This window comes from Clarias gariepinus, chromosome 17 (assembly GCF_024256425.1).
Source record: "Clarias gariepinus isolate MV-2021 ecotype Netherlands chromosome 17, CGAR_prim_01v2, whole genome shotgun sequence".
NCBI lineage: Eukaryota > Metazoa > Chordata > Actinopteri > Siluriformes > Clariidae > Clarias > Clarias gariepinus.
The window spans coordinates 4,007,286-4,031,533 of NC_071116.1; the positions used below are offsets into that span (position 1 = coordinate 4,007,286).

At 39.3% G+C, this 24,248-nt stretch overlaps 1 protein-coding gene across 3 annotated transcripts in view; it reads right to left on the bottom strand.

The window, feature by feature from the left end:
• Positions 1–1,959: 1,959 nt before the first annotated feature.
• Positions 1,960–24,248, bottom strand: part of dscama (Down syndrome cell adhesion molecule a) — a 70,491-nt gene continuing 48,202 nt past the window's right edge. Inside the window, exons 12-33 of one of the 3 annotated variants that reach the window (XM_053476362.1) lie at positions 19,841–20,055; positions 19,490–19,586; positions 19,181–19,309; positions 18,897–19,064; positions 17,936–18,006; positions 17,616–17,856; positions 17,139–17,285; positions 12,877–13,032; positions 11,493–11,626; positions 10,961–11,114; positions 10,504–10,621; positions 10,191–10,351; positions 10,021–10,110; positions 9,476–9,664; positions 9,068–9,358; positions 7,074–7,241; positions 6,906–6,936; positions 5,606–5,721; positions 5,336–5,503; positions 5,038–5,244; positions 2,929–3,231; positions 1,960–2,521 (exon numbers count right to left, since the gene is read on the bottom strand). In XM_053476362.1, the coding sequence (XP_053332337.1) occupies positions 2,205–2,521; positions 2,929–3,231; positions 5,038–5,244; positions 5,336–5,503; positions 5,606–5,721; positions 6,906–6,936; positions 7,074–7,241; positions 9,068–9,358; positions 9,476–9,664; positions 10,021–10,110; positions 10,191–10,351; positions 10,504–10,621; positions 10,961–11,114; positions 11,493–11,626; positions 12,877–13,032; positions 17,139–17,285; positions 17,616–17,856; positions 17,936–18,006; positions 18,897–19,064; positions 19,181–19,309; positions 19,490–19,586; positions 19,841–20,055 (3,671 nt within the window). In that variant the 3' untranslated portion in view covers positions 1,960–2,204. Of the gene's footprint in view, positions 2,522–2,928; positions 3,232–5,037; positions 5,245–5,335; positions 5,504–5,605; positions 5,722–6,905; positions 6,937–7,073; positions 7,242–9,067; positions 9,359–9,475; positions 9,665–10,020; positions 10,120–10,190; positions 10,352–10,503; positions 10,622–10,960; positions 11,115–11,492; positions 11,627–12,876; positions 13,033–17,138; positions 17,286–17,615; positions 17,857–17,935; positions 18,007–18,896; positions 19,065–19,180; positions 19,310–19,489; positions 19,587–19,840; positions 20,056–24,248 lie in introns of all 3 variants that reach the window. The other 2 variants (XM_053476361.1, XM_053476360.1) reach the window with 2 other exon arrangements.

The window sequence follows — 24,248 nt, forward strand, 5'->3', positions numbered from 1 at the left end:
TGAAGTGCAAAAAACAAACAAAAAAAAAACCTAACTTCAGGGCCACCGTAAGAACGCTATATTTGAAACCACAATAAGGACAGTACTGTACATGTTTGCACATTCATACACACACACGAATCTACCGCTACTACAGTACTTCCTGTATATCTTGAGTGACAGATGTCTCGTCAAATCAGCGGTAAGAATTTCATTCGCAAACTATACCTACCTTTTCCGGTTTGTATCTGACTGGCCAAAACTGCAATACAAATTAACAAAAAATGGAAAACAAAATAACAAGTTCAAAACCAAATGAACAAATCCGAAAACAAAATAACAAAACCAAATACAAAACAACAAAACCCAAAACGAAATATCAAATTAGTTTTGGGTTTTGTTATTTTGTGTTGGGTTTTGATATTTTGTTTTTGAATTAGTTATTTTGTTTTCCATTTTGTTAATTTGGTTTTGAATTCGGTTTTTTGTTTTGGGTTTTGTTATTTTGTTTTCAGTTGTTTTTTTGTTTTCAGTTTTGTTAATTTGTTTTGCACTTCAGGGCCACCTTATTATTACACCTTCCTATGGCATAACTACAGGCTACGTAACATTAGATAAGTTAATGTGGACAAATTACTGACAACTAGACCAACACTTTTGCTTCATCATCACATTACTCATGTGTGTGTGAGTGACAGAAAGGTTGTTTTTTTCCGTCTTCTATCATTTGAAAAACTCATTATCCATTTTAGACAGAGAGATCTCATTGGGGAACAGCCTTTTATTAATCGATTGGAAGTGCATGGGAAATCTTTAATGGAGTGACACAACTGTGTACACCCTGTCAAAAAAAAAAAAAAAACAGTCAAACATAACCATCAGTATAATGAGCAAAACCAGGAAACAGGGGGAAGTCTGGGGGAATAGATTCATATAAGCAAATATACCAGCATCTCAGGCATTCCTGGCGCTCTGCGAGACAGAGATGCAGGTCTGATGCAGAGCCACACCGCGTCGCACAGAACCACACCTTTTTATAGATTTCCATAGACTCGCATTGTCGTTCTTTAAGGGGAATCTCTTCAGATTGTCTCAGTATTTCTTTTCCCTGTAGAGGAGCTTCACTGCAATGCAGCAAAAATAAATCTAGCGAAGACAAGAGAGTGCGTGACCTGCAGACACAACCTAGTGCACTGTACAGGGGTGGGGGAAAGGAGGGGGGGTTAAATAAGCAGGCATTGGCTAGTGCAGCAGGAGGCGCGACGGCCCCCTGGACGTGTGGTGAATAGTTACCTTGTAAACACCCGGTGGTAATTTACACCTGAATAAATAGCTGGTCCACCCCTTAAACTCGTACATTTCAATATAGGTTTTGATACAGTACAGTAGAAAGCAAAAGCATTTCTGTTATTCTTTATAACCCATATTGCACCATCAGAAAGTGGGACACAAATATTCAGCAACCGAGACTCAAAACCTTCCTAAAACGATAAATGTGCAAACATGACTAAAAGGACTTTTATTAATCGATCAAAATTCAAACTTTTCCCTGTAATACCCACAAATAAAAGTGATTTTTTTTTCATTTAATATATATTATTTATATATGAATTTATAGTCATAAGAATACTAAATCTTTACATTTGATCATTTTATAGTGAAAATCAGAAAAAAAAAAAAAGTCGTAAAGTCCGGATCAACTTCCGGCTGTTCTCTATTTCATGTTTATCTTTTATCTTCATCATTGTCATCATTTTTTCCGATCGCTCCCCATGCACCCATAAGAAAATTGAACTTTTTAAATGTTAAAAATCTGAAAACAGTGACAACTTTGGAACAGTGGTGATCACACACTCACGCGCTCATTTTCTCTGGAGTATTCGTTCCATGTTTGGATATTAATTTAATAACACAAAGTTTGGTAGAAAAAATGGGCTCCCAGTCATCATAGTGCACACTAAATGCTAACATAAATAATAATAATAATAATAATAATAATAATAATAATAAATCAAGTTGGCAATCTCCCATCTGGAGTGTTTCTTTTTTTTGTTTGTTTTTTGAAAAAAGTGAATCCACATGTTTAAAAAAGCATAAAAGAAAGTAAGGAATCGGCAGTGGCCCTCCTGTGAGGAAAGACCTCTATGTACAACTGTGTGATGAGTTCTTGCTGTGTGTATGTGTGTTCGTGTGGGTATGTGTGTGTCCAGTCCATGTCCTCTGGGTTATACCAGTGTGTAGGACTTGGCGTAGGGATTGCTGCTCTGTTTTAAGTGTCCCCGAGAGTCTAAGAGGGACTCCTGCGACGTGCTGAGCTTGGCAGCCTGACCCAAGTCCGAGCCGGCTTCTCTCTGTGGCAGCGTGGAGGCACCGGAGCTGGGCTGCCACTGCTGCGCCTCCCGGGCTGCCGGAACCTCCACTGGCACCGGCACCAGGCTCGGGCGCTTCAGTGAGCGGCTCTTCTGTGGCTCCAGGCCTGACGCGGCCCGGTTCAGCAGGAAGTCCATGCGCAAGTATGGTGGAAGGTGCACCAACTCGCCCCCTGCAGGATCACAAAAAGCAGAAGTTGACTGAGTCATCTGATTTTATTAAAACAATATGCAAATATCCATAACGCTACCAGGAACACCCAATCTTCAAATGTCTTAGGTGATCCTGGCTGACAGGACTGAACACTGATGTGGTCTTTTTCTGTTGTAGCTCAAGTTTGGACACGTGTGTCCTGAAATGCTTCATCATGGTTGCACAGGGTGCTTACTTTTGTTGCCATAAGCTTCAGCTTAAAAAAAAAAAGCTGAGAAATATATCGGAAAAGGAAATATCTTAATAGTTTTATTTTGTCATTATGATAAGATCTCTAATTGCCTGCTGATTACATTTCATCCTTTACGTTATTTAAATGTCTCCAGAATCTTGACACTATAACTCTCTTGACACTGCTCAGCTCACCTGGCCTGTGGGCTTTGGGCACGGCCATGTTCATGACCCTGCATGCGTCCTGAGGTTTGGGAGGCGAGGCTGTAAACCTGCATATGCCCGACTCCGACGGCGTACTGGACGTCAGGCTGTCCGTGTAGTCATTGGTTCCTGCTGTCATCTGCTCAGAGGACGTATCTGAGATGAAGCACTCCGTGATGGTGAACTTGGCGTGCCGGAGCTGCTCCTCCATCTTGGCGTGCTCATACGCCCGTGCCAGCTCCTCGTAGGTGGATGAAGCGCTCTCTGTGGACACCATGCTGCTCCGGGCTCGGTCTGGAAACACAACACAGGGCACGCTTATGACTCTCTTTCAAGGCGGCTAGTGCAAAGTCTGTTAGTTGCAGGTATCTCTATCTAGCATTAGCATTTAGGATTAAGACTAAAAAACTCTGTCAGATATCCTGTAAATTTAAATCAATTCAGAAACCCGTTTAGCTTAAATATTTATGAATATGAGTTGGTGTTAAATAGTTGCTAATATTTGTACAGAACAATGCTAATACAGTGGTACCTTGGCATATGCCTCATGTTTTTTTAAAAATTTGCTCTAGCATGTAAAGCATTTGCAAGCTAAACTAAATTGAACACTGGCTAGCAAGAACTAAAAGGGAGTCACTTTCAGTTTTGTTTTTAAAACAGCTGTCCAAGAGGAATTATAAATTAATGTTAAATGAGGTTTAATGTCTATTTATTTTATATTTTACTTATACATGTCTTTTCTAAATGTTGTGATTGGTTTTATATGCAAAAATGTGATTACAGTGTTGGAAATTAATAATGTTAAAAATAGTTTTTGAATGGCTGAAACAGATTATTTGCATTTACATTATTTCTTATGGACAAATGCGTTTCACAATACGAAGTTTCACCTTAAGAATTGGAAGTGCATGGGAATTCCTTCCGGAGCAGATTAAATTCACATGCCGGGGTACCACTGTATTAACGGAGAGTTCTTAAAATTCTTATATAATTTAAGTTAAAAGTTAACTCTTGTCACCATTGAAAATTATGATTGATTTTTAAATTCCTTTCAAGAACCTGTCTGGTTAGCTTATAACACCTAGCTGGATAGAATTAGAGGTGATGTTTGCGAAATTGTTACAGAAGGAATGGAAATTTTCCTCAGATCTTCTTAATTTAGAAAATTTCACTTAACATTTTAACAAAAATATATCTGTAACCTCATCAGTAACATGCCAACATCACTGACTAGTATTGATGCTGTTTACAATTTATAAGCGTGACATTTACTAAAAATCCTTTAGCATAAGCTAATTTGTCAGTAATAAATGTGTATAACGATCATTTATCTCCTAGATATTTTGTTACACAGTGCTAGTGTTGATGATTGTTCACAGCTAGTCATAACTAATTAGCTTGTGTTAGCTTTTAATATCATGTAATTTAGCTCATGTGCAGCATTTCTGTTTTGTCAGCAAGCTAGCAAGCTTCTATTAGTATTGATGAGTATGACTTCAAAATCCTGCCAGGTTAGCTCATCTTAGATAGCAAGCTAGTAATCGGGCTAAAATTGAAAATGTGCCTTAAAGACTCTCCACTGTGCTAACTTGTCATTTTTAGGTAGCTGGCTGGTATTAGCATTAGCATATTGGCTAGCTGGCAAAATAGCTTTAAATGTACTGTAGGATGTTAGATGTGGGATAATAAACATTTTAAAATTATTTTGTTTACTCAAAATATTTTTTACTAAAAAGACTTTGTATTGTTTATTTTTATTAACACTTAAACTTTAAGCTGGCGTGTGTTATATTTCTTATTCGTGTCTAGTGGTCTTGGATAAGCTCCAGATTCATCGAAACCCTGAACAGGATTAAGTGCTCACCAAAAATTTTATTAAATAAACTTTAGCTAGTTTTATAACTTCTCATAGCACTAGAGACGATGTTAGCATGCTAACAGTGTGAAAGGTGCATCCTTCTGAGGTAAAATGAGAATTTCATGAACACTTTATTATGGGCTCATGTTGAATAAATTATAATTATAGCATAATTTTACATGCAAAAAAATGTAAACAGGTGAAATTTTTTTTAAACAAGAAAGAGTAAGGAAAAGACGAACATGAAGAACCTGTGTCCTGAGACGGACTGACGCTGTAGCTGTCGCTCTCTTTGTCAACAGAGCCGGGTACTCTCGGCGTTCCCAGCCTCCAATCCGTGCTGAGTGTGTGTGTGGAGACCTGCGGGTGAGGACGGTTCAACGTCCATTGACTAGCGTAGCGACTTCGGGCGGCAGGGCCCGGTTTAGCTGCTCGTCGTGCTGTGGGATCTGATGGTGTAACGGAAAAAGAATTAGTCACAGTGTATCCCACATACACATTAGTGTAGACAAATACTGTAGATATCATTTGTCTCCTTACTCGACAGGCTGCTTTTGCTTGTTCCAGGCCGAACATCTGAAACATCCACCAGCGGCCCCGTGGCCTGAGTCAGTGACTGGTAATGAACTGTGTGTGTCGCTGTGGTTGTTTTCTGCTTGGCAGTTTCTCCGAAATCATTCTCTGTGAGGAGCACGGTTGACCTGTCGTCTGAAAGCGAGGGCACAATTACAACACCGTTAGAGATTACAGTGTTACTATTACAATGTTAGTTATTACAGTAATAGAGGTACCAAGGAGCAGAAGACTCACCGACGGTCTCCATGGTGTCTCTCTCCTCGATGAGGAGCTGAGCCCTGGGGATGTCGATGTGCATGCGGAGCGTCTGCTGCTGCTTGTTCAGCGTGTCTGATGGCCTTGTGTTTTTGCTGGAAGCAAACAGAGCAGATGCACAGCCCTGAGTTACACGTCTCTAGTCATGTTCTTTTGTAGCATAAGTCGTGTTTTGTAGACAAGAGTGGAACAGCAACAAAATATTTTTCTGGCAGGAAACCCCCAGAAAGTATAAGGGACAAGCATTTCATAAGTGTCAAAGGCTTTTATTGTCAATTGCATAAATTTATGAAAAGAGTCAATATTTGTAATGTTGACCTTTCTTTATCAAGACCTCCACAGTTCGCCCTGGCACGCTGTCAATCAACTTCTGGCCCACATCCTGACTGATGGCAGCCCATTCTTGCATAATGATCAATGCTTGGAGTTTGTCCGAATTTGTGGGTTACTTTTTTTTGTAATTTGTGGGAGTCCACCGCTTGAGGATTGTCCACAAGTTTTCAATGGGATTATTGGGGGAGTCTTCTGGCCATGGAGTTTCCTGGCCATGGACCCAAAATTTCAATGTTCCCTGAGCCACTTACAGTAGTTATCACTTTTGCCTTATGGCAAGCTGCTCCGTCATGCTGGAAAAGGTATTGTTCATCACCAAACTGTTCTTGGATGGTTGAAAGAAGTTGTGAGTGAACTTGGCTGAGAAGCACCCCACACATGAATGGTTTAGGATGCTTTGGCATAACACAGGACTGGTGATAGCGCTCACCTTTTTATCTCCAAACAAGCTTATTTCTGGGTGCAAGTGGAGCAGCGGACAGTATAAATTGTGGATTGTGTTGTAAAAACAGAATGCCTTTGGTAATCAGAACGGGAAGTCTGGACAGGAAGGAACTTTAAATAAAAGTGCTATTAAAGATGTTCCTAGGAGGCCAGCGTTTCAGACATGAAGCAGGCAGTCTGATCGTGGAGCCGGTGTTTTGAGAACCTTCTATCTTAATCACTAGTGAAACACTGTGATAAGTGCATCAGTGTAGCAGAGAATTATAAAGAAAAATAACCAACAGTTTTTACTTTCAGAGCTGTATTCTGTTATTCTGCCCAGTCTGCCAATTGCAAACTGGGTTCCTCTAGTAAAAAATGCTTCCTGTTATTAGAAAACATCTAGTGCTGTTTCAGACCTTACTTACTGTAAGAACCACAAACATCTGCACACTTTGTGTTTACACCTTCTAACCAACCAAGAAAAGAAAATTCAACCGTACTGTGGAATTAATTAACTTACCTCATGAGCATCTCTGCCAAGCTCTTTGCATCTAGAAAGCAAACAAACATTCAATTTATATATTGCATTCAAGTAGTAAACAACTTAACGTATGCTACATTCTTACAATGCAAAATTTTAGCGCTGCAAAAGGTATCTTTCATTAAGCAGCTTATCACAAGCTCTTACCTCTGAGCCTCTTCAGCCTCTGCTCCCTCCTCCTCCTCCTGAGCACCAAGAGCAGGACAAAGAGCAGAATCATACCCACCAGGATACACGATATGGTCACCATCATCTTCTTATTACTTTTATTCTCTGGGCCCTTAATTGTAGTCGTCACTAGCGGCGAAATTGTGCCTGGAAGGTTGGGCAAGAAAACGTGATATTAAAAGATGGTCCGTTTACTTAAGTTAGCTCAGTTAAGCTCACTCACTCACTCACTCACTCACTCATCTTCTATACCGCTTTATCCTATATTCAGGGTTGCGGGGACCTGGAGCCTATCCCAGAAGGCTTAGGGCACGAGTCTCAGTTAAGCTCTTAGAGTTTATTTAAATATTTTTTTCAGGGTGTTTTACATTTACACGAGAAGCTCAGGCCTCAGATGCAAGCAGCTTTTGAACAGAGCAGTTAAAAAAACGTTTAACGATTGATATATACGAAATGAGTTTTTTATTTATTTATTTTGTAATTGTTATTTCCATACATATCTTTACTTATATATACTTTGCTCAGAGTTATACTTATCATCTTATCTAAAAACTGTTATTTTCAACTTTGGAGACTCAACCTCACAATAACTCCAGAGAACAAATAGTCAAAATCTAATTTTAAAAGGCACCTATTATTATAAGTACATTTTTTTTAGTCATGTTTAAACATTCAAATCAGTCTCGAGTGTGCAGGTACAAACATTTTTATATTGCCGAGGTTTAAACAATCCGCTTAAATTGTCCACCCAATGTGACCTATGCTCAGTTCTGCCCTGATAATATCCGAACACTGTGAACACTGTGACTGTGCTAATATTTGAAGGCTGAAACTTTTTCTACTTTGATATAATGGTTCACTAAAAAACACTAGAAATTCCTTGCAATTCTTATTTCACACTTATCTCAATTAGGTCTTGTTTGGAAATGACCAGGAGTAGCTGAATCGTCAGTTCAGCACATCACGCTAGCATTGCCTGGCTCCAGTCATCATTTGACCTTTTTGCAGAAAACATCAATAATGCCCAGCCGACCGAGACCATACTTAACAAAGAGGAACTCATCTTTCCTTTTTTCCAGGGGTTAAACATGGATCACGAGGGCTGGACCTGTGCACAGAACCCTGGCTCCGTAATTACACAGCGGTCCCTGGTGAGAGCTTCAGTTAGCCAGTCAGGCCTCAGACAATTTGCTGAGAAATAAATTTTAGCCACAGAGCTCAGGGGATACTCTGAGGGAAGTCATAAAAACATCCAGACGTCCGTGACGAGAAGTGCTGGTGGACCCACTAAAGACCCGCAGAGGCATTTTCATTTTAGCTACTAAGTATCAATAATAATAAAATATAACCTATATGTTTCCAAAAATATTTCCGGTTTCTTAAGGCTCTTATGTAAGTTTCTTTTTTTTCCCATGGACTTTTTAAACACCGCAAAATCAGTTATTACCCTAAAGTTTATTTATATTTTAGAATGCTGTAAATTTATGTTATATAAAAATACTGAATTAAGGCTGGTCTTCTCACATGGTCATGTTAAAAACTTGTTTTTAGGTTTTATTTTTTAATTTATATCAGCTAAGCAGTTCTATTGATTGTGCAGAATAACAAAGCATAGATACCATAAAGGTAGAAAGTTCTCAGTTAACCGGAGCCATGATCAGACTGCTTCATGTCTGAAACACTGGTCTCCCAGGAACTCCTTTTAAAGACCCTTTAAAAAGCTTCTGTAATGTGCACGTGGCAGTGGTGAGTGATTGTGTGTACAGGTTCCACAGACAGATGTGTCTCTCCTGCAAGTTGGCGACAGGTTCAATTTTTAAGGATCAGACTTTTCCCTTGCTGTTCATGGGAAAGACTCCCACTGGCTTAAAACCTTATCACCGCACTGTGCGTGAAGTCTTCTGTAAATGTCAATTGGTTTTATGCCTTCATTCACCAGAAATTTGGCTGTTAATAGAAAACATCCTACTTACTGCCATCGTAGTTGAGCGTGGCGAACTTAACCAGTTTCTCGGCCAGCCCGGCACTGTTGTACACCTTCATCTGCAGCTCGTACCATGTGGCCTCCTGCAGATCCATCAGCATGTAGCTCTTTGTCAGTGACGTACGCTGGGCTTTGGTCCACACTGGACTGTCCAGAGGTCTGTACTCCAGAGTGAAGGACGTGATCGGACAGCCGCCGTCATTCCAGCCAATCAGGTTGAGTCGCACACAGGTAGCGTTAATGCTTGTAAACAGCTCTTGCTCTTTGGAGAACTGAGGTTCTGGAGAAAAAAATATTGAAACCGAGTGTATTAAACAAGTTCCAGTACATTATCTTTATCCAAAGTGTGTATATGATAAATTTTTGGTGGAGTATTCTCTGTATGTTCTTGACATACCTTTCCCATGAGTCTTTGCTTCTATGATCTCACTGATGCGGCCTGGGCCCACGGCATTCTGGGCTGTAAGAGTGAACTTATACCAGGTGCCACACTTCAGAGTCTCCAGACGGTACGAGCGTTCACTCGGACTGATGGCAAAGTTTCCCCATTGTTCGCTGTTATCCTCCGAATACTGTAGAATGTAACCTGAACATGGAGACAGAAAAAAAATGATGTAAACCTAGTCCAAATGAATGGACATGAAAGAAAACAAATATGGTAAGGATCCTGTAGTCGCACATCATGTTGGTTGGTTACACCAAGGAGAGGGTGACAAATCCTCACTGTCGAGTTTACACTTACAGGGCACACAGATACACACACTTACACACTCATTCACACACTACAATTTGGGAACTCCTTGGACTTTGGAAGAAAAACCGGAGCACCCAGAGGAAACCCATCAAACAGGGGGGAGAACATGCAAACTCCATGTACACAGACCCAAGGTGGGAATTGAACCTTTGGAGTCAACTATTTACAAAAACCTTATTTAGACCCACCTCTGATGGAACTCCCACCATTGTCCCCTGGTATCCATGACAGTGTGATGGACGTGGTCGTCGTTTTGGTCACCGTGAGACGAGGTTGATCTGGAGGTACTGAACACATGCATTCATGACAAACTGATCATTCTGCCGCGCGTTATTTAAATAAACTTTTTCCTTTTTACCTTGCACCTGCAGGTTCAACGTTATTTCATCAGTGCCCCAGTTATTGCTGGCAACACACGTGTAGTATCCAGAATCCTCAGCTTTCACGGTCTTGATGATGAAGCTGCCGTTCCCGTGGATGCTTCGCCTTCCATCGATGATGGCCGGGCCTGGGCTCCCGCTGTCAAGACGTAGACATTTGACGAAGCAGAAGAACAACATGTTTTAACAAATGGAACCTTTTTACCCATGCCAAGTCTAAAGGAAATCAGTATGGCACTCTGTGTTTTTGTGCGCTACTGTATGATCCATGACCTTGAGGGTGCTGTTTACCTTTCCTTCATCCATTTGACTGTGGGTGGTGGATCTCCTACAGCTCTGCAGGGCAGGACAATGTCTCTCATCCATGGAGTTGTCACTGTGCCACTGAAAGTGAGGATCCTGGCAGGAGCTGCATGACACAAACATACTGACTTACTACTTATATGGGAGTGGACACAAGAAAACTTTCCTGAAGTTTTATGAGATTTTATTAGTGCCAGATGCATTGTGCAGCTGAAGTGTATTATAAAGAAAAGATAAAACAAATAAATATATAAATTTGCCAAAAAGAGGTATTATTTGCTAAAACCCTACAGAGTATCCAGAATGTGTTAAATATGTATTCGCCCTTTGAACTCTCCAGATCTTCTATTGTTACAACCTGGATCTGAACTGGACCTCAGTCTAAGAGTTAACGTCAACATGATGCCACCATACTTCCCTAAACCACTGCATTTCCTTCACACACCTTTAGCGAGTGGTTCAACCGTAATGACCTCACTGCTGTTTCCGCGGCCTGCCGCTGTTACTGCCATCACCCAGATGCTGTACTTTTTGTTACGAGACAGATTCTGCACCTTGTGGAGGAATTCGTCCGGAGCAGCATCAAACTCGCTCACCAACTTCAGAAGTAAAAAAAAAACGTACAGTAGATGAGGATTAAAACTTTAACCCTGTACCCGCCAAATCGCCAAGCGTACAGACTGTAAAAATGTCAAAATATACATTTAAACTATATCATATCCTAATAAATTACTAAAACAAAATAAAAGCCTAATGAGGCATGCTGTAGTCAATGGAGAGATGTGGCCAAACACAAAATTAAATTATAAAAGCTGTAAAACATTATATAATGTAGTGTAACTGGATGCGTAATATTTTGCCTCTACAATTAAAGGATCCTAAATAAACCTTGATAAGCTGAAGATGATGTTAAATAAAAATGTGTGTATGTGTGTGTGTGCCTGTAAGGTGAATGACAGCTTCTAAATATTCCATACCGTAGGAGTCAAGCTAGAGCAGAACACTGTGTATTTCCTGATCACGCCATTTAGTTTGAGTGGCGGGAGCCAGGAAACGTACACCACAGAGTTGGATGCAGCCACCGCCTTCACGCCGCCTGGTTGACCTGGAACTGCAGTGCGAAAGCGAAACAACTTAAACACCATTAATTACCATAAGCACAGAAATATTATACGAGGGCTTTACCAAAAGTAACAAAAAAGTGGGCATAACTTTTTTCATTAACAGTCTTAGGTGGTTCTAACTGCACATGTCAGTGGAATAACTCTTGTTCTATACAAAGGTTCTACTCAATATACACACTAATCAGCCATACCCTTATGAGCACCCACCTAATATTGGGTAGGTCCTCCCTTTGCCACCCAGACAATAATGATCAGTGTATTCTGACACCTTTCTATTAGAACCAGCATTAACGTTCCTCAGTTTGATCCACACTAGTGCTTCTATCGAATCGGACTACAGGGGCCAGTCTTTGCTCCCCATGTGCATCAGTGAGCATTGGCCACCCATGACCCTGTTGTCAGTTCACCTGTTTTTCTGCCTTGCATCACTTTTGGTATATCCTGACCACTGCAGCCGGCGAAGATCCAACAAGGCTGCAATTTTGGAGTTGCTCTGACCGGTCATCTAGCCATCACAATTTGACCCTTCTCACAGTAGCTACTTTTTCAATATCTCGTTGCAATAGTGGCTGTAAGTTGGTGGGTGAATTAGGCAGCAAGTGAACCTTTTTTTCATGAAGTTAATGTTGGAATCAGATCAAATAGGCAAGCATAAGGATTGGAGTGAGTTTGATCAGAGTCTTTGACTTTGTGATTGCTAAAAGACAGTGGCAGAGCAACTCAAAAACTGCAGCTCTTGTGGGAGGATCCGGGTCTGCAGTGGTCAGGACATACCAGAAGTGATCCAAGGAAGGAAAAACAGTGAACCAGTGGTCAAGGCTGCATGTGGGGGGTCACAGGGCTGATGCACAAGGCTGGCCTGTGTAGTCCGATACAATAGAAAAGCTAGTGTAGATAAAATTGATGAAAATGTTAATGCTTGTTTGTGAAACAAAGCAGCACATCACTGCTATGTTGGCAAAAGGGACGACCTACTCAATATTATGCAGATCGATCATTGTTTCATCTTTTTTCATTGTTGTTTTGTCATAGTTATTGGTCTTCACTGCTCTACAGAATGTTTACATAGATGAGCTCATTGATGAGAACTTTAGAGGCACTGAAGCCAAAAGATACAACGTGAGACCATCAGCTGGGACAAAAGTGGTTTCCAGAGAGGATTTTTTTTTTTTTCATATTGGTTTTAAACAATTACAAATAACATCAACAGCAACAACAACAAAAACATCTGTATTACCATCCTCTTTAGTGCGAATGTAGATCTGCTCAGATCGCACGCCGTCTCCAGCCCGGGTGAACGCCAGCACCTGAACACTGTAGTTGGTGAATTTCTGTAAACCATCCAGCTCAAGGGGGGGCAGCTGGGTGGTGATGTTTCTGATCTCACCCAATTCTGAAAGATTTAACAAACATTCCAGATAAAGCACAATACATACAAGTCACACACTTACTGTATCTCATAGGGATGTGCTAATAAGTATTTAAACAATACAGTATATTGTGACAAATAGTACACACAGATGACACGGCCAATGTTGGTCCCTGTGAGTACCTACAGCATATATTATCTATAACACCCATTCAGCAGAAGATATATGGACATATTGTGAACATTACGCATTTTAATTTAGCATTTATGCTATTTATATAATATCGGCCAAAACGTGGTATTGGTGCTAAAAAGTGTCTCACCTACATAAAAAGTAAAAAAATACTTAATCTTCCAATCCATGCTTCATTTTTGGAAATATGCACATTTATATTTTTATCAGAAAAAAAAAACACATTTGCTAAATATAATTTCATGCCCTTTTATGTAGTGTCCGTAACTTTTCTCAATTTAAATCTTTTAATTATCTTAATTATCTTTTAGATGAAAGTTAATAAGACATAAACCTGAAAAAGTGTATTATTCTAAAATGCTAAATTCCAAAACATGAATTTGACCTAGTTAAGGACACTACAGAATTTTTGCTTTTTAAGCTTTTACCAAAAAAACTATTTAAGCAGTAATTCTTACAGGTTATATGCTTCTAGAAGCTTACACCAGTAATTAGTAGCAATACTCATAAAGAAATATAAATAATTTGCATTTTAAATGATTATTGTTTAAAGCGAGACAGTATAACACTGAAAAATGGCTATTTTTGGAGCACTAATAGAGTAAAATCATATTTCCAAAACGGCTGAAGTTAGCAACTTGAAATTTTTAGGGAAGCAAGATCAGTCACTTGCATAAACTTCAGAAGCAGCTTCTTTGGCACAAACATTTTCTGTAATATATCTAGAACATAAAAATAAATAAATAAAATAAAATATGTTTTGTCTAGATATGATATATGTTTTCTGTCTTTTTTTTCCTCTTAGCTAAATCAGAAATCAGACCAAACACGGAAAAGAAAACTCCCTGGAAGGGAAAGAACATGGGAGACACATGGGAGTTTTCTGGCAATACCTCCTTTTATTCACTGCAGAATGTCTATACAGTACATCATGTACCCATCATGCCTCTCTCATATAGCTTCCATGGTGGTCAGTGAGAGGACCACATGTTTACTTTGTATTTACTCAGGATGATAAATTAAGACTTATACATGTCTTTTGTACTGTTAGTAAACAAGAGAACATTTCAACACTCTCAAAAGTCATTTCTTCTGCTGATGTTGCGGTAAAATTCAGTTTATCTGAAGATTTCCCTGGTGGGATTGTTTAAAAAAAACAAACAAAAAAAAACATGATGGACTGTAGGATGGAATCCACTTCACATCCAGAGTGTTCTTTCTGGTGATGAGGCTTTAAATAATTGACATCAATCTGTCACACTCCCTTTCCCCACACTGTTCTCTTTTTCTTCTTCCCGCAGCGAGCTACAATCGTTCCTTTCCTATCATTCACTTCCTTTACGTGTCAGAGCATACAGTCTTATATTGAGGCAATCTAAAAACAATATCAAGGGATATTTCTATAAAGTTATATTTAACATTATATCTGGTGATATGATATAGTGTTTTAAGAGTTGGAGTGAAATCTACAAACAGTCAGTGTGACTAAAATGTAAAGGAGGAAAAATAATACATTACAGCTGAGGGATAAAAAGAAATCAGTTTTTAGTGATAAATTATCCCTAATTGTAAATTATCCATCGATCATTAATTATTGTAACATAGATTGAATATTTATTTTCAGGCATGCTACTTTTCGAAAATGAGGCGTGAAAGGAAAGTTCTGCCACCTCGTGGTGAAATGATGTATGTCAGGAACACTACATTATGCACTAGAGAACAATAATAAAGATTATATATATATATATATATATATATATATATATATATATATATATATATATATATATATATTTCTCTAGTGCATAATGTAGTGTTGTAGTATTATGTGATACATATGCTGTTTCATGTTAAACACAACCCTAGTGTCCTATTTAATCTACACTAAAGGTTGTGTTCTCAGTACCTTAGCTATTTCTTTAAGTTTCCTTGGTTGCTTAAGGAATTTTCTACCAGGAACCCCCTTTTTAAAAGGGAAACCCTAAGTTGTAACTCCCTATAACCTAGGGTTTCCCTTCTAAAAAAGGTGTTCCTGGTATAAAAAAGTTACAGGGTGCTACCACAGACCATAGCTTTTTTTTTTGTCTCTTGATTTTTTTTGCACCTGGCTTTGTTTCTAGAGATTTAGGTCCCTGTTTTGAGGTAAGGTAAGGCTTTACATTAGGGTTCCCCTAACTGATACACAGACAGTTGCGATCAGAAGTTTATATACATCATGAAAATGAATGTCATGGCAATATTGATCTTTTAGTGTGTTTTTTTATTTTTTTATTTTTATTTAGCTATTTTTATTTTGATGTAGTGCAAAATCATTGTTCACCATGCATCTAAAGAAATAAAAGAAAAGGTTTTGTCTGTACATTGGTCAGAACTCGCTCTTTCAGTTATATATTTTTACGTTTTTTTTATACATTGAAGGACCTGAAACCAGTCTCAGAAAACTTTTTGTCTTCATGTATGTCTGTAGGTCCTTGTCTGTTTGACTGTATGTCTGTCCAGCCAGATTTGCCACAGCATCACCCAAAACTGACTGGACAGAATTTAATGAAAATTTTTCAGTACTTGGATATCTGGCTGAAGTTTAACCTGCACCATAAGTGAAATCAAAATGTTGAGTAAAAGTGATGTTATGAACAGTTATGTGTCAGATTTAATAATCTACTTTACAATAAGCCTCTAATAAGCTACTTGCTCAACAAAAAAAAAAACTTGCACCAATAGATATTAATTAGACATGCTAAACTGCTAAAAGCTAAAAACCTTTACTGTGATTAGTTCATATTTTCCCCGCAGAAATAACAGCGCTGAAGTGGTGTAAGTGAATTTCTTGTGTACTGTAGTTGTTTTAGGACAAAACTTCATCTTTATCCGATCAAATTTTTTTAATTTCTTATCTTTGATTCACTCTCTGATTACCGAGCAGGAAGTGTATTTGGCTGACGATGAAAAAAGTACAACTTAATACTGAAAATTTTATATTTTTTGTATTTAGAAATTAGGCAGAGTACATGCAGAAAGACATGTACGTGGGCTTCAACCTGAAATAATATCACTGATTACATTAAAGCAGTCAGAATATTTTTATCTTTAATGTTTTGACTCTTCCTACAGATTCTTTAACCGTCAACAACAGGTACTTACTGTATGCTAGTCTTTAATATAAGAAATCTCCGAAGTGTAATTTTTGGGTTATAAAACTACATACAGCCACTTAGATTATTATTTTAGCAAAGCTAAAATGGCTTTTAATTTGCCAAGTTAAAGTCCTCTCAACTTCCTGTTAGTGATCTTGCTTTTAGCTTTTATGAGCAACATAAAAAGAGGTGTGTTTGCCTGCACTTACTACAATAGAAAAGTCTAAATAGCTCAATCCAGATCAGAAAAACAAGACTTAGGGACATTTCTTGGAGCCATTTTTAAACAACTGCAGATTCCCGTATGAATTCAAGCAATTGTAGATACATTATTAGGAGGAGCCAATGTCTGGAAGAAAGCCCAAAGTTTCACACTCAGCTGAGGAGAAACTGGTTTAAAGGGTCAGCACCAACCAGAGAACTATCAAGACACCGGCCTGCCATGACCTGGAAACTGCTAGAGCAACCAGTGTCACTGCCTACATTCAAGGTTGTTTCATCACCATGGACTGAAACGTGGCCATCTAAGAAAAGAAGCCCCTGCTCCATAGTAAAGGAAAGATTTGACCAGAAAGGTGTTTGGAGGAGTAAAGCTGAGGCATTTATCCACAAGAACACTGTACCCGCTGTTAAGCATGGTGGTGGCATCATGCGTTGCTTTTTTTCTGCCAGTATGAGTGGTGTATTGTACAAAATAAAGAAGAAGGAGGACTACTTCAGAATCCTTCAGCCTACCCTCAATTCATAAGCTAGACGACTGAAACATGGAGTACCTTGACACATTAGTATAAGATGTTCTGTACCTCCATCAGGTAGATTGGCCCAGTAGATGATGCGAAAACCCTGCAGTACACCATTCAGAGCTTCTCGGGGAGGTGTCGACCAGGACAGAGAGATGGTCTCAGGAGAAGTTGCCGTGGCGGTGACCTTCTCTGGAGCTCTGCTGGGAACTGAGCAATGTGGGGGGAAATTAGGTAAAACTGACGCAAATATAAGGAGATATTTACAACAGCAATGTTTAATTTTGTACAAAATGTCATAATTTAATAAGACAAATGTCATCGAGTACTGTGATATTTGTTGCTACATCACGCACATATTAAATACATCCACAGGGCAGCACATCCACACTGCTGCAATAGCGCAACAAACATTTACAAAGATTCACGTGACTGGTTGGAAAACTGGTAAAACTTTCAGCCCATGTTTCAGTGCTTTATACTTTTACTGAATCCCACAGGCTTTGTGTAAACGTAAACAGAAATTTCAGTCCGTCCTACCGTCCTCCATTGTTGTGGCTCGCACTTCACTGGAGGCAGGTCCCGGTCCAGCGCTGTTGCTAGCCTGCACCACCACCTCATACTGCGTGAACTTTTTTAGGTTGTTCAGGGTAAGCGTCTCGGTCTCGCCCGTGCTCTCCACACTCAGGCAGATGAACTGGTGACTCCCGTTCACAGAGTGCTCCCTGTGGCACACCTGGTAGCCTCTGATCATGCCATTCTGGAGGTGTTTCTGAGGAGCCTGAGGGTAAATAATGATCCATAAACAACCTGTTTCTGAGAATCTGACGAATACAGTAAGTGAAATGAGTGCTGTGTACCTTCCATGTAACCTTGATGCTTTGAGAAGACATCGCTTCGAGAGTCACATCTTGAGGTGGACCTTCAGGGTCTAGAATGTTGAGACACAATTTGTGAGTATTAAATTATCAAAAATATAGATAGATAGAATACTTTATTAATCCCAAAGGGACCTTTTTTTTTTTTTACCCAAATTAGCCCCCCCCCCCCCCCCCTTTTTTTTAATAGGCAAATCTTGTGACATATTTGGAATGAATGAAAGGAGACGAATTCGCTTACACCAAAAGGGGTAATATCAGGGACCTGGCTAAAAAGAGCATCTTCTTAATAATAATAATAATAATAATAATAATAAAAACTGGAAATGAGTGATTGGCCAGAATTCCTCAAGGAGCAGTTAGGATTGGACAGAATTGAGTTCACAATCAAGTCTGTGGGATTGGGCAGAATTATTTTTGAGTCAGTCAGAATTGTTTGGAATTCCATCCAATTTTATTAAAATTCATAAGGAAAGATGTTGGATTAGTCAAAATCTCTTTGGAAAGCAAGCTGGATTGATCAGGATTCCTTGAGGAACAGGTGAGACTATGAGTATATGAAATTTGTTAGGACCCCTTTTACAATTCATTCTATTACAGTAGTTATTGGTCAGAATTCCATCTGGAGTGGGAATGATTGGTTAAAAGTCCTTTTTAATGGGGGGCTTGTCAGTATTCCTTCTTAAGTGGTTAGAATGCTTGTATTCAGAATTCTTCAAGAATGGGTGGAATTGGTCAGGAGATTGGTCAAAGCTCCTTCAGGAACATGTGGGTTCAGTCAGAATTCCTTTGAGAAGCGAGTAAGATTGGTCAGAATTCCTTCAAGAGCAGGTAAGATTATGATTTAAATTAATTAAAATTTATTTCTGCAACTCTTGACTTTAGAAAGTCACATAGCATTGCATATTACATGGAAAGAAAAACTCTCTGATTTTGGTTTTACCTGCTTCATCCGTGGTGACCATGAGCTCGTTGCTTGGCTCGCTATCCCCGATGTGGTTCTTGGCGAACATGCGGATGTTATAGGTGGATGAAGGGTGGAGCTCGATAATGGTGGCCAGATTCAGTGTTGGGGAGACATCTCGAGTTCTGCGAGCTCTTTCCCAAGTAGCTGCAAATAAAATTGATATTGTATAACATGTTTTGGAGATACCCAACATGGCTGCTTATATTACTTACAAACAGGATACTACACGACTGGCATGATTAATAGATGATTGACTCTACCTGTTTTATTTTTGCACTCGATATCATATCCAGTGATGGGACTGTTCCCGTCAAATCCCATAGTCCAGCGGAGAGCGATGGTCCTCTCTTTTACCTCTCGAATCTCCACTTTAGGAGGCTCTGGTGGCTCTGAAGACACAATAAAGATAAACAAACATTAGATATACTTGCATTATTATACTTTCAGTAGCCGTTTAGCACCAGTGGAAAAACAACAAAGAAGCAAACATGCATGCAACAAATACTTTTAGTTGAATATGTGCTTTGGAACGCAGTCATATCTGATTAAGGAAATTCTCCAGTCTTTACCTTGCACTGTAAGCTGAATGATGCCTCTGTCTTCACCGTAAGAGTTGATTGCATGGCAGGAAAAAAACCCAGAGTCCTCCCTCAAGGTTGGGTAGATCTGTTGGATTAATATGAATGAATTGTTTTCTCTACTGATCACTAGGAAATAATTTCATGTTGATGTCTTTATTCCTCACAAATACAATAAAACCTCCAAAATTCCCATTTCTTCATCATTTCCATTGAGTGTTAGTTTAGATTCCTGTAATTCCGGTTACAGCCACTAGCTGGCAGAATTGCTTTACATTTTTCTGTACCGTTTACCAGGTTATAGGAAAATGCAGGACAACCACGGAGAGCTAACTGAGATACCTCCAGAGTAGAGATGACCTCCTCGCTGACCTTCTTGACCGTCACCGTGTGCCTCCACATATCCGGGTTGATGATGTGCGACTGCTTCTCCTTTTCCACCTCCTTCTCCCAGCGCACCATGATGGGCTTCTCGCCGTGGGCCTTGCAGCTCATTTCAATCTTCTCGCCTTTGGTGGCCAGCGTGTTGTTGGGATACGATGTGATCATGGCTGGTACTGAGGGACACACAGAGAGTGGAAGGGAATAAGATGAAGCCTCCAGTGAAGAGAGAGTAGATGGCATTTCATTGGACCAAATCAAAATACCAGACTATTACTGCATCCCTGAAGCTTGTATTCGTATCTAGTTTGCTGCCATTACCAAAATAGCAGAGGTTTATTGCTGAGAGTATATTTGGCAGTAGACACTCTTGTGCAAACACACACACACACTCTTGCCCTGAAAACAACCATTTTATGCTGGCAACTTGGCTGATGCTCCACTGCGTGTGTGATGTTATTCAGCGTGTCAGGCCTAGGGTTGCCGCCGATTATTGCTCATCTTTTATTCAGTCAGGGCTTTTTAGATACATGGAGGGAGAGGAAATGCATTGAGTTATCATCTGAAGTTTTTATTTTTGTGACAGTATAACACTAGAACCAGTTGCTGATTGTAGTGTATAGATTGGTTACTGAAAAAAAAGACATACTGAAAAATATGAGGCAGGTTTTTTTTGTTTGGTTTTTTAAATCACTGCCCTGAGAGTCTTCCTCAGACTGTACGCTCCAACACCTCCCCACCCCTCTGATTTTCTTCCTAATTTAGTCATATCCAATTTCCACATGTCATTAGGGCACTCCCATAAAAAATGTGAAGGTGTGAAGCTTCACCGTATTCAAATTATACGATTTTCTGCCTGGTAATGAAGTTGTTTCTTTTCCTATAAGACCCCATCATGAAGAGCATTTGTTTCTCTGCGGATGAACTTTCTTTTTTTTTTTATCCGACAGCCTAGTTTAAAATGCTTTACCCTTAAGGCACAGGGCTGGGAGTCTAATGGTAGTATCGACGAGTTGTAATGAAACAGATGGGTACAGAATCTATAGCTTAGAGAAAGAAGCCATTACACGCAAATGGATATGCAGAGTTAATCAGTTTCCTTTATTTATCATTGGTTATTGGTGTTTGCTTAGCTTCATTAAAGGTTGCCAGGCAAATTCAGAAGCAGCCCATGTGAGCCTTTTCTAGTTATAACCTTTACTTTGAGATGTTTCTCAACATAACAGATAACATGGCTGTTAATCTGCCTTATCGCCATCACAGACCAGCGCTGATCGATCTGTACATGCCTCTGGCATAAAACGGCCAAAGCAACAGAAATCTCTATAAACCTGTAGGGAAAAGGTAAATTATATATGCGATGAGTGTGAAATAATAAGTGAATCTTGGGAATCTTGCAAAGGGATTAGCATTCACAGAAGCTGAAAAATCTAACCAGGCTAAAAATTGTATCTTAAACAGCTCCTAAGCTCATGTTTTCATGCATGGTGTGTAGCTACTGACAATCATTAAAAGAAGATGAATTAAAAGAATATGAAAGAATAACTGCCTTAAATATTAACAGAGTCTTAAGGTAGATTGCTACTTCTTTTGTCTGATTGGTTGTTTGGTTAGTACTGGGTGGAGGAAAAAAATAAGTTAATAAAGGGTCTTAGAATTGGCAACAAGAAAATGAAAAGTGGATACACTGAGAGGGTAAAATGATGTTAGTTCTGATAGTGGTGCGCTGGGATTTGAGCCTCCACTCCTCTCTACCTTGCAGCAGTGCTTTATTCATTTAGTCTGTCCAAACTAGGTCAGTTTGCAAAGCTTCAGCTTTCATGCTAATACCACCATCTACTCTTACGAGTGCTTGTTACAGTATGTCGTAGGCTCTCTGTCATAACTTAAGCACCACACCATTGTACAGCCGCAATGCATTCTGTAACTTTCTCTGACACTAACGACTTCCTATAATCGCAGCGCGGTTGTGTGTGATAATGTCACCTTTAACGTGGATAATAAGATGAGTTTGGATAATCCCAAAGTTGTGCGCTCAAGCTATCTTTAAGGGGAACTATTTTTACATGGAAATATTATGGGGGTAGTGGCTCAGGTGATTGAAGCTCCAGGTTGTTGGTTTTTGGTCCTGAGGATTCAGGTTCGAGTCCCGCTGTCGGTGGGTTGCCACCAGTGTTAGGGGACGTTACTTTTTAAAGTAACGAATTACATGACAAGATTACTGTCATTAAAAAGTAATTAGTTGCATTACAGCATTACTTTCTGATAAAAGTAACTATTTCGGGTACTTTTCCATTGCAGTAAATGAAAACTCCTTTGTGATTCCTCATGCATGTTGGTATAGTCAAGACCTTTATAATTATTCTACCATCATCACTCAGCATAGTTTGGCCCATCATCTGTTCACTACTAATACCCCATCTCACCTACGCGGTTTCACGCGGTGGCCATAAGTACGGTTCATCATGATTCACTGTGAGTTTTGGCGTCGCCACAACCCGTAGTTCCCAACCACTGGATTCAGTGCCGGTCCCATTCATGAGATTTATATTTAACATCCGTTAAATGTTAATGTTTGAGATATTATAAAACTGCATAATCTGTTTCCTCTAACCAGTTTGTCATGCATTTTTTATTCCAACATTGCACATTTATCATACAAGTAAATCTGAGTATTTAAAAATTGTGTTAAATCCCAGACTGTGACTAGGACTGTGATAAGTAGATTAAAATCTTTATCTTAATCTTTAATCGATTGATAGCACCGTTTTTTAGAGACTAACAGGAAAAACCCATCCTCCCTTTTGTTTTGAGATTATTGACATCTTTTCTCCTGTTGATTGGCATTGTGTGTAACTACGCTTGCAATATTAGTGCCCGCCTTCTGATGTCAGCACGGTACTTAACTTCTCCTGGAAATCACAAAAATACAGCGCAGACGGACAATTTAGCATCAGAAATGCTAGGCATGTCATAAAAATGTCCTTACTCACAAGGTAAACCCTCACCTTAAACCCTATGCTAGCAGGGGTATGAAAGAGAGTTTGTGGTCTCTGCTTAGCATTTCCTCCTGAGGGAATCCTGCCTGTTTTTCTTCACTCGTCTCCCTCATGAGCTAGGCTCCCCTCGTCCACCCCATCCCCCTTTCACCTGGACATGTTACCATGCCAACCAGCTCCCGGTTCAATCTCTCTCTCTCTCTCTCTCTCTCTGCTATTGTCAATGAAGGACAAGAATAGAACAAACACACAGGATTGATTTTTAGACACTTGTGTTCATATAGTGGGAAAAGGAAAAAAAAAAAAAGCCGGAGAAGTTGTTTTTATTCATTCCACAAGACTCAAAAACAGCGCATCATAGATTACTTACAGTAGAAATTAAATAATCCCAATACCATAGTAGATTCTGGCCAACGACATTAATAAGGCCATTAGGGCTCTAATTCATTTGTTGCTGGTGACCCCCCCCCCCTCTTTACTCTTAAATGATTGAGATTAGGATATAAACAAAGAAGAATAACGGGACATCAGAGGAATTAGAATGAAAGGTTTAAATCAGTCTATCTATTTAAATGAATGATTCATTAAAGGTCACTTATTATGCAAAATTCGCTTTTTGAACATTTACATGAATAAAGATATGAGAAACATCTCCACTTTTCTTGTTTTTGCTTTGTGTGGAAACACCTGTGCTGAAACGCGCCGAACAGATTTTCCTCCCTTTATGATGTCACATGGGGGAAAAAAACGACGACAACAACAACAACAAATATTTGCATAGATCTGCTTCTTACTTTATGCTCAGATCCTCTAAGGAAAATCTTACAAACTGTTTCCCTGTGAAACCTTTGGATTTCTGACTCCACAAACAACTAAATATCACAGCTATAAGCACAGTCAGGGTACTGCTGGTATAAAAATACAATGCTGTACAAAAGTCTTTTTTTCACTCCCATCCTCTGAGGAAGGACAGATACAGTCAATTACATTTATTTACTGTCAAAATGTTCTGACAGCTATCGTCAAAATCACATTAAACTGCATTCGAGATAAAAGTGTTGCTTTACAGCTTGTTATTCTGTTGAAATCCTACACATTACCTCGGTCACAGTGGTAGATTGTATTGCATGCCAATCTTTTTTGGTGTTTTGTTTTAAAACTTTTTAAACCAATTACCTCTGAAACCAAGTACTACTACTACACCTACTAATCTGAAACGAGTTGAAGGAACAATTAGGGGTTTCAGGAGCAACCGATCTATTGTTTGTGGATGCAAGAGGGTGAATTTTTGATGACGTCTTCAATGTTAATGTATTCAGTAATATAGAGAAACATGTCTCATAGGCTACGTTTACACTGCAGGTCTCGAT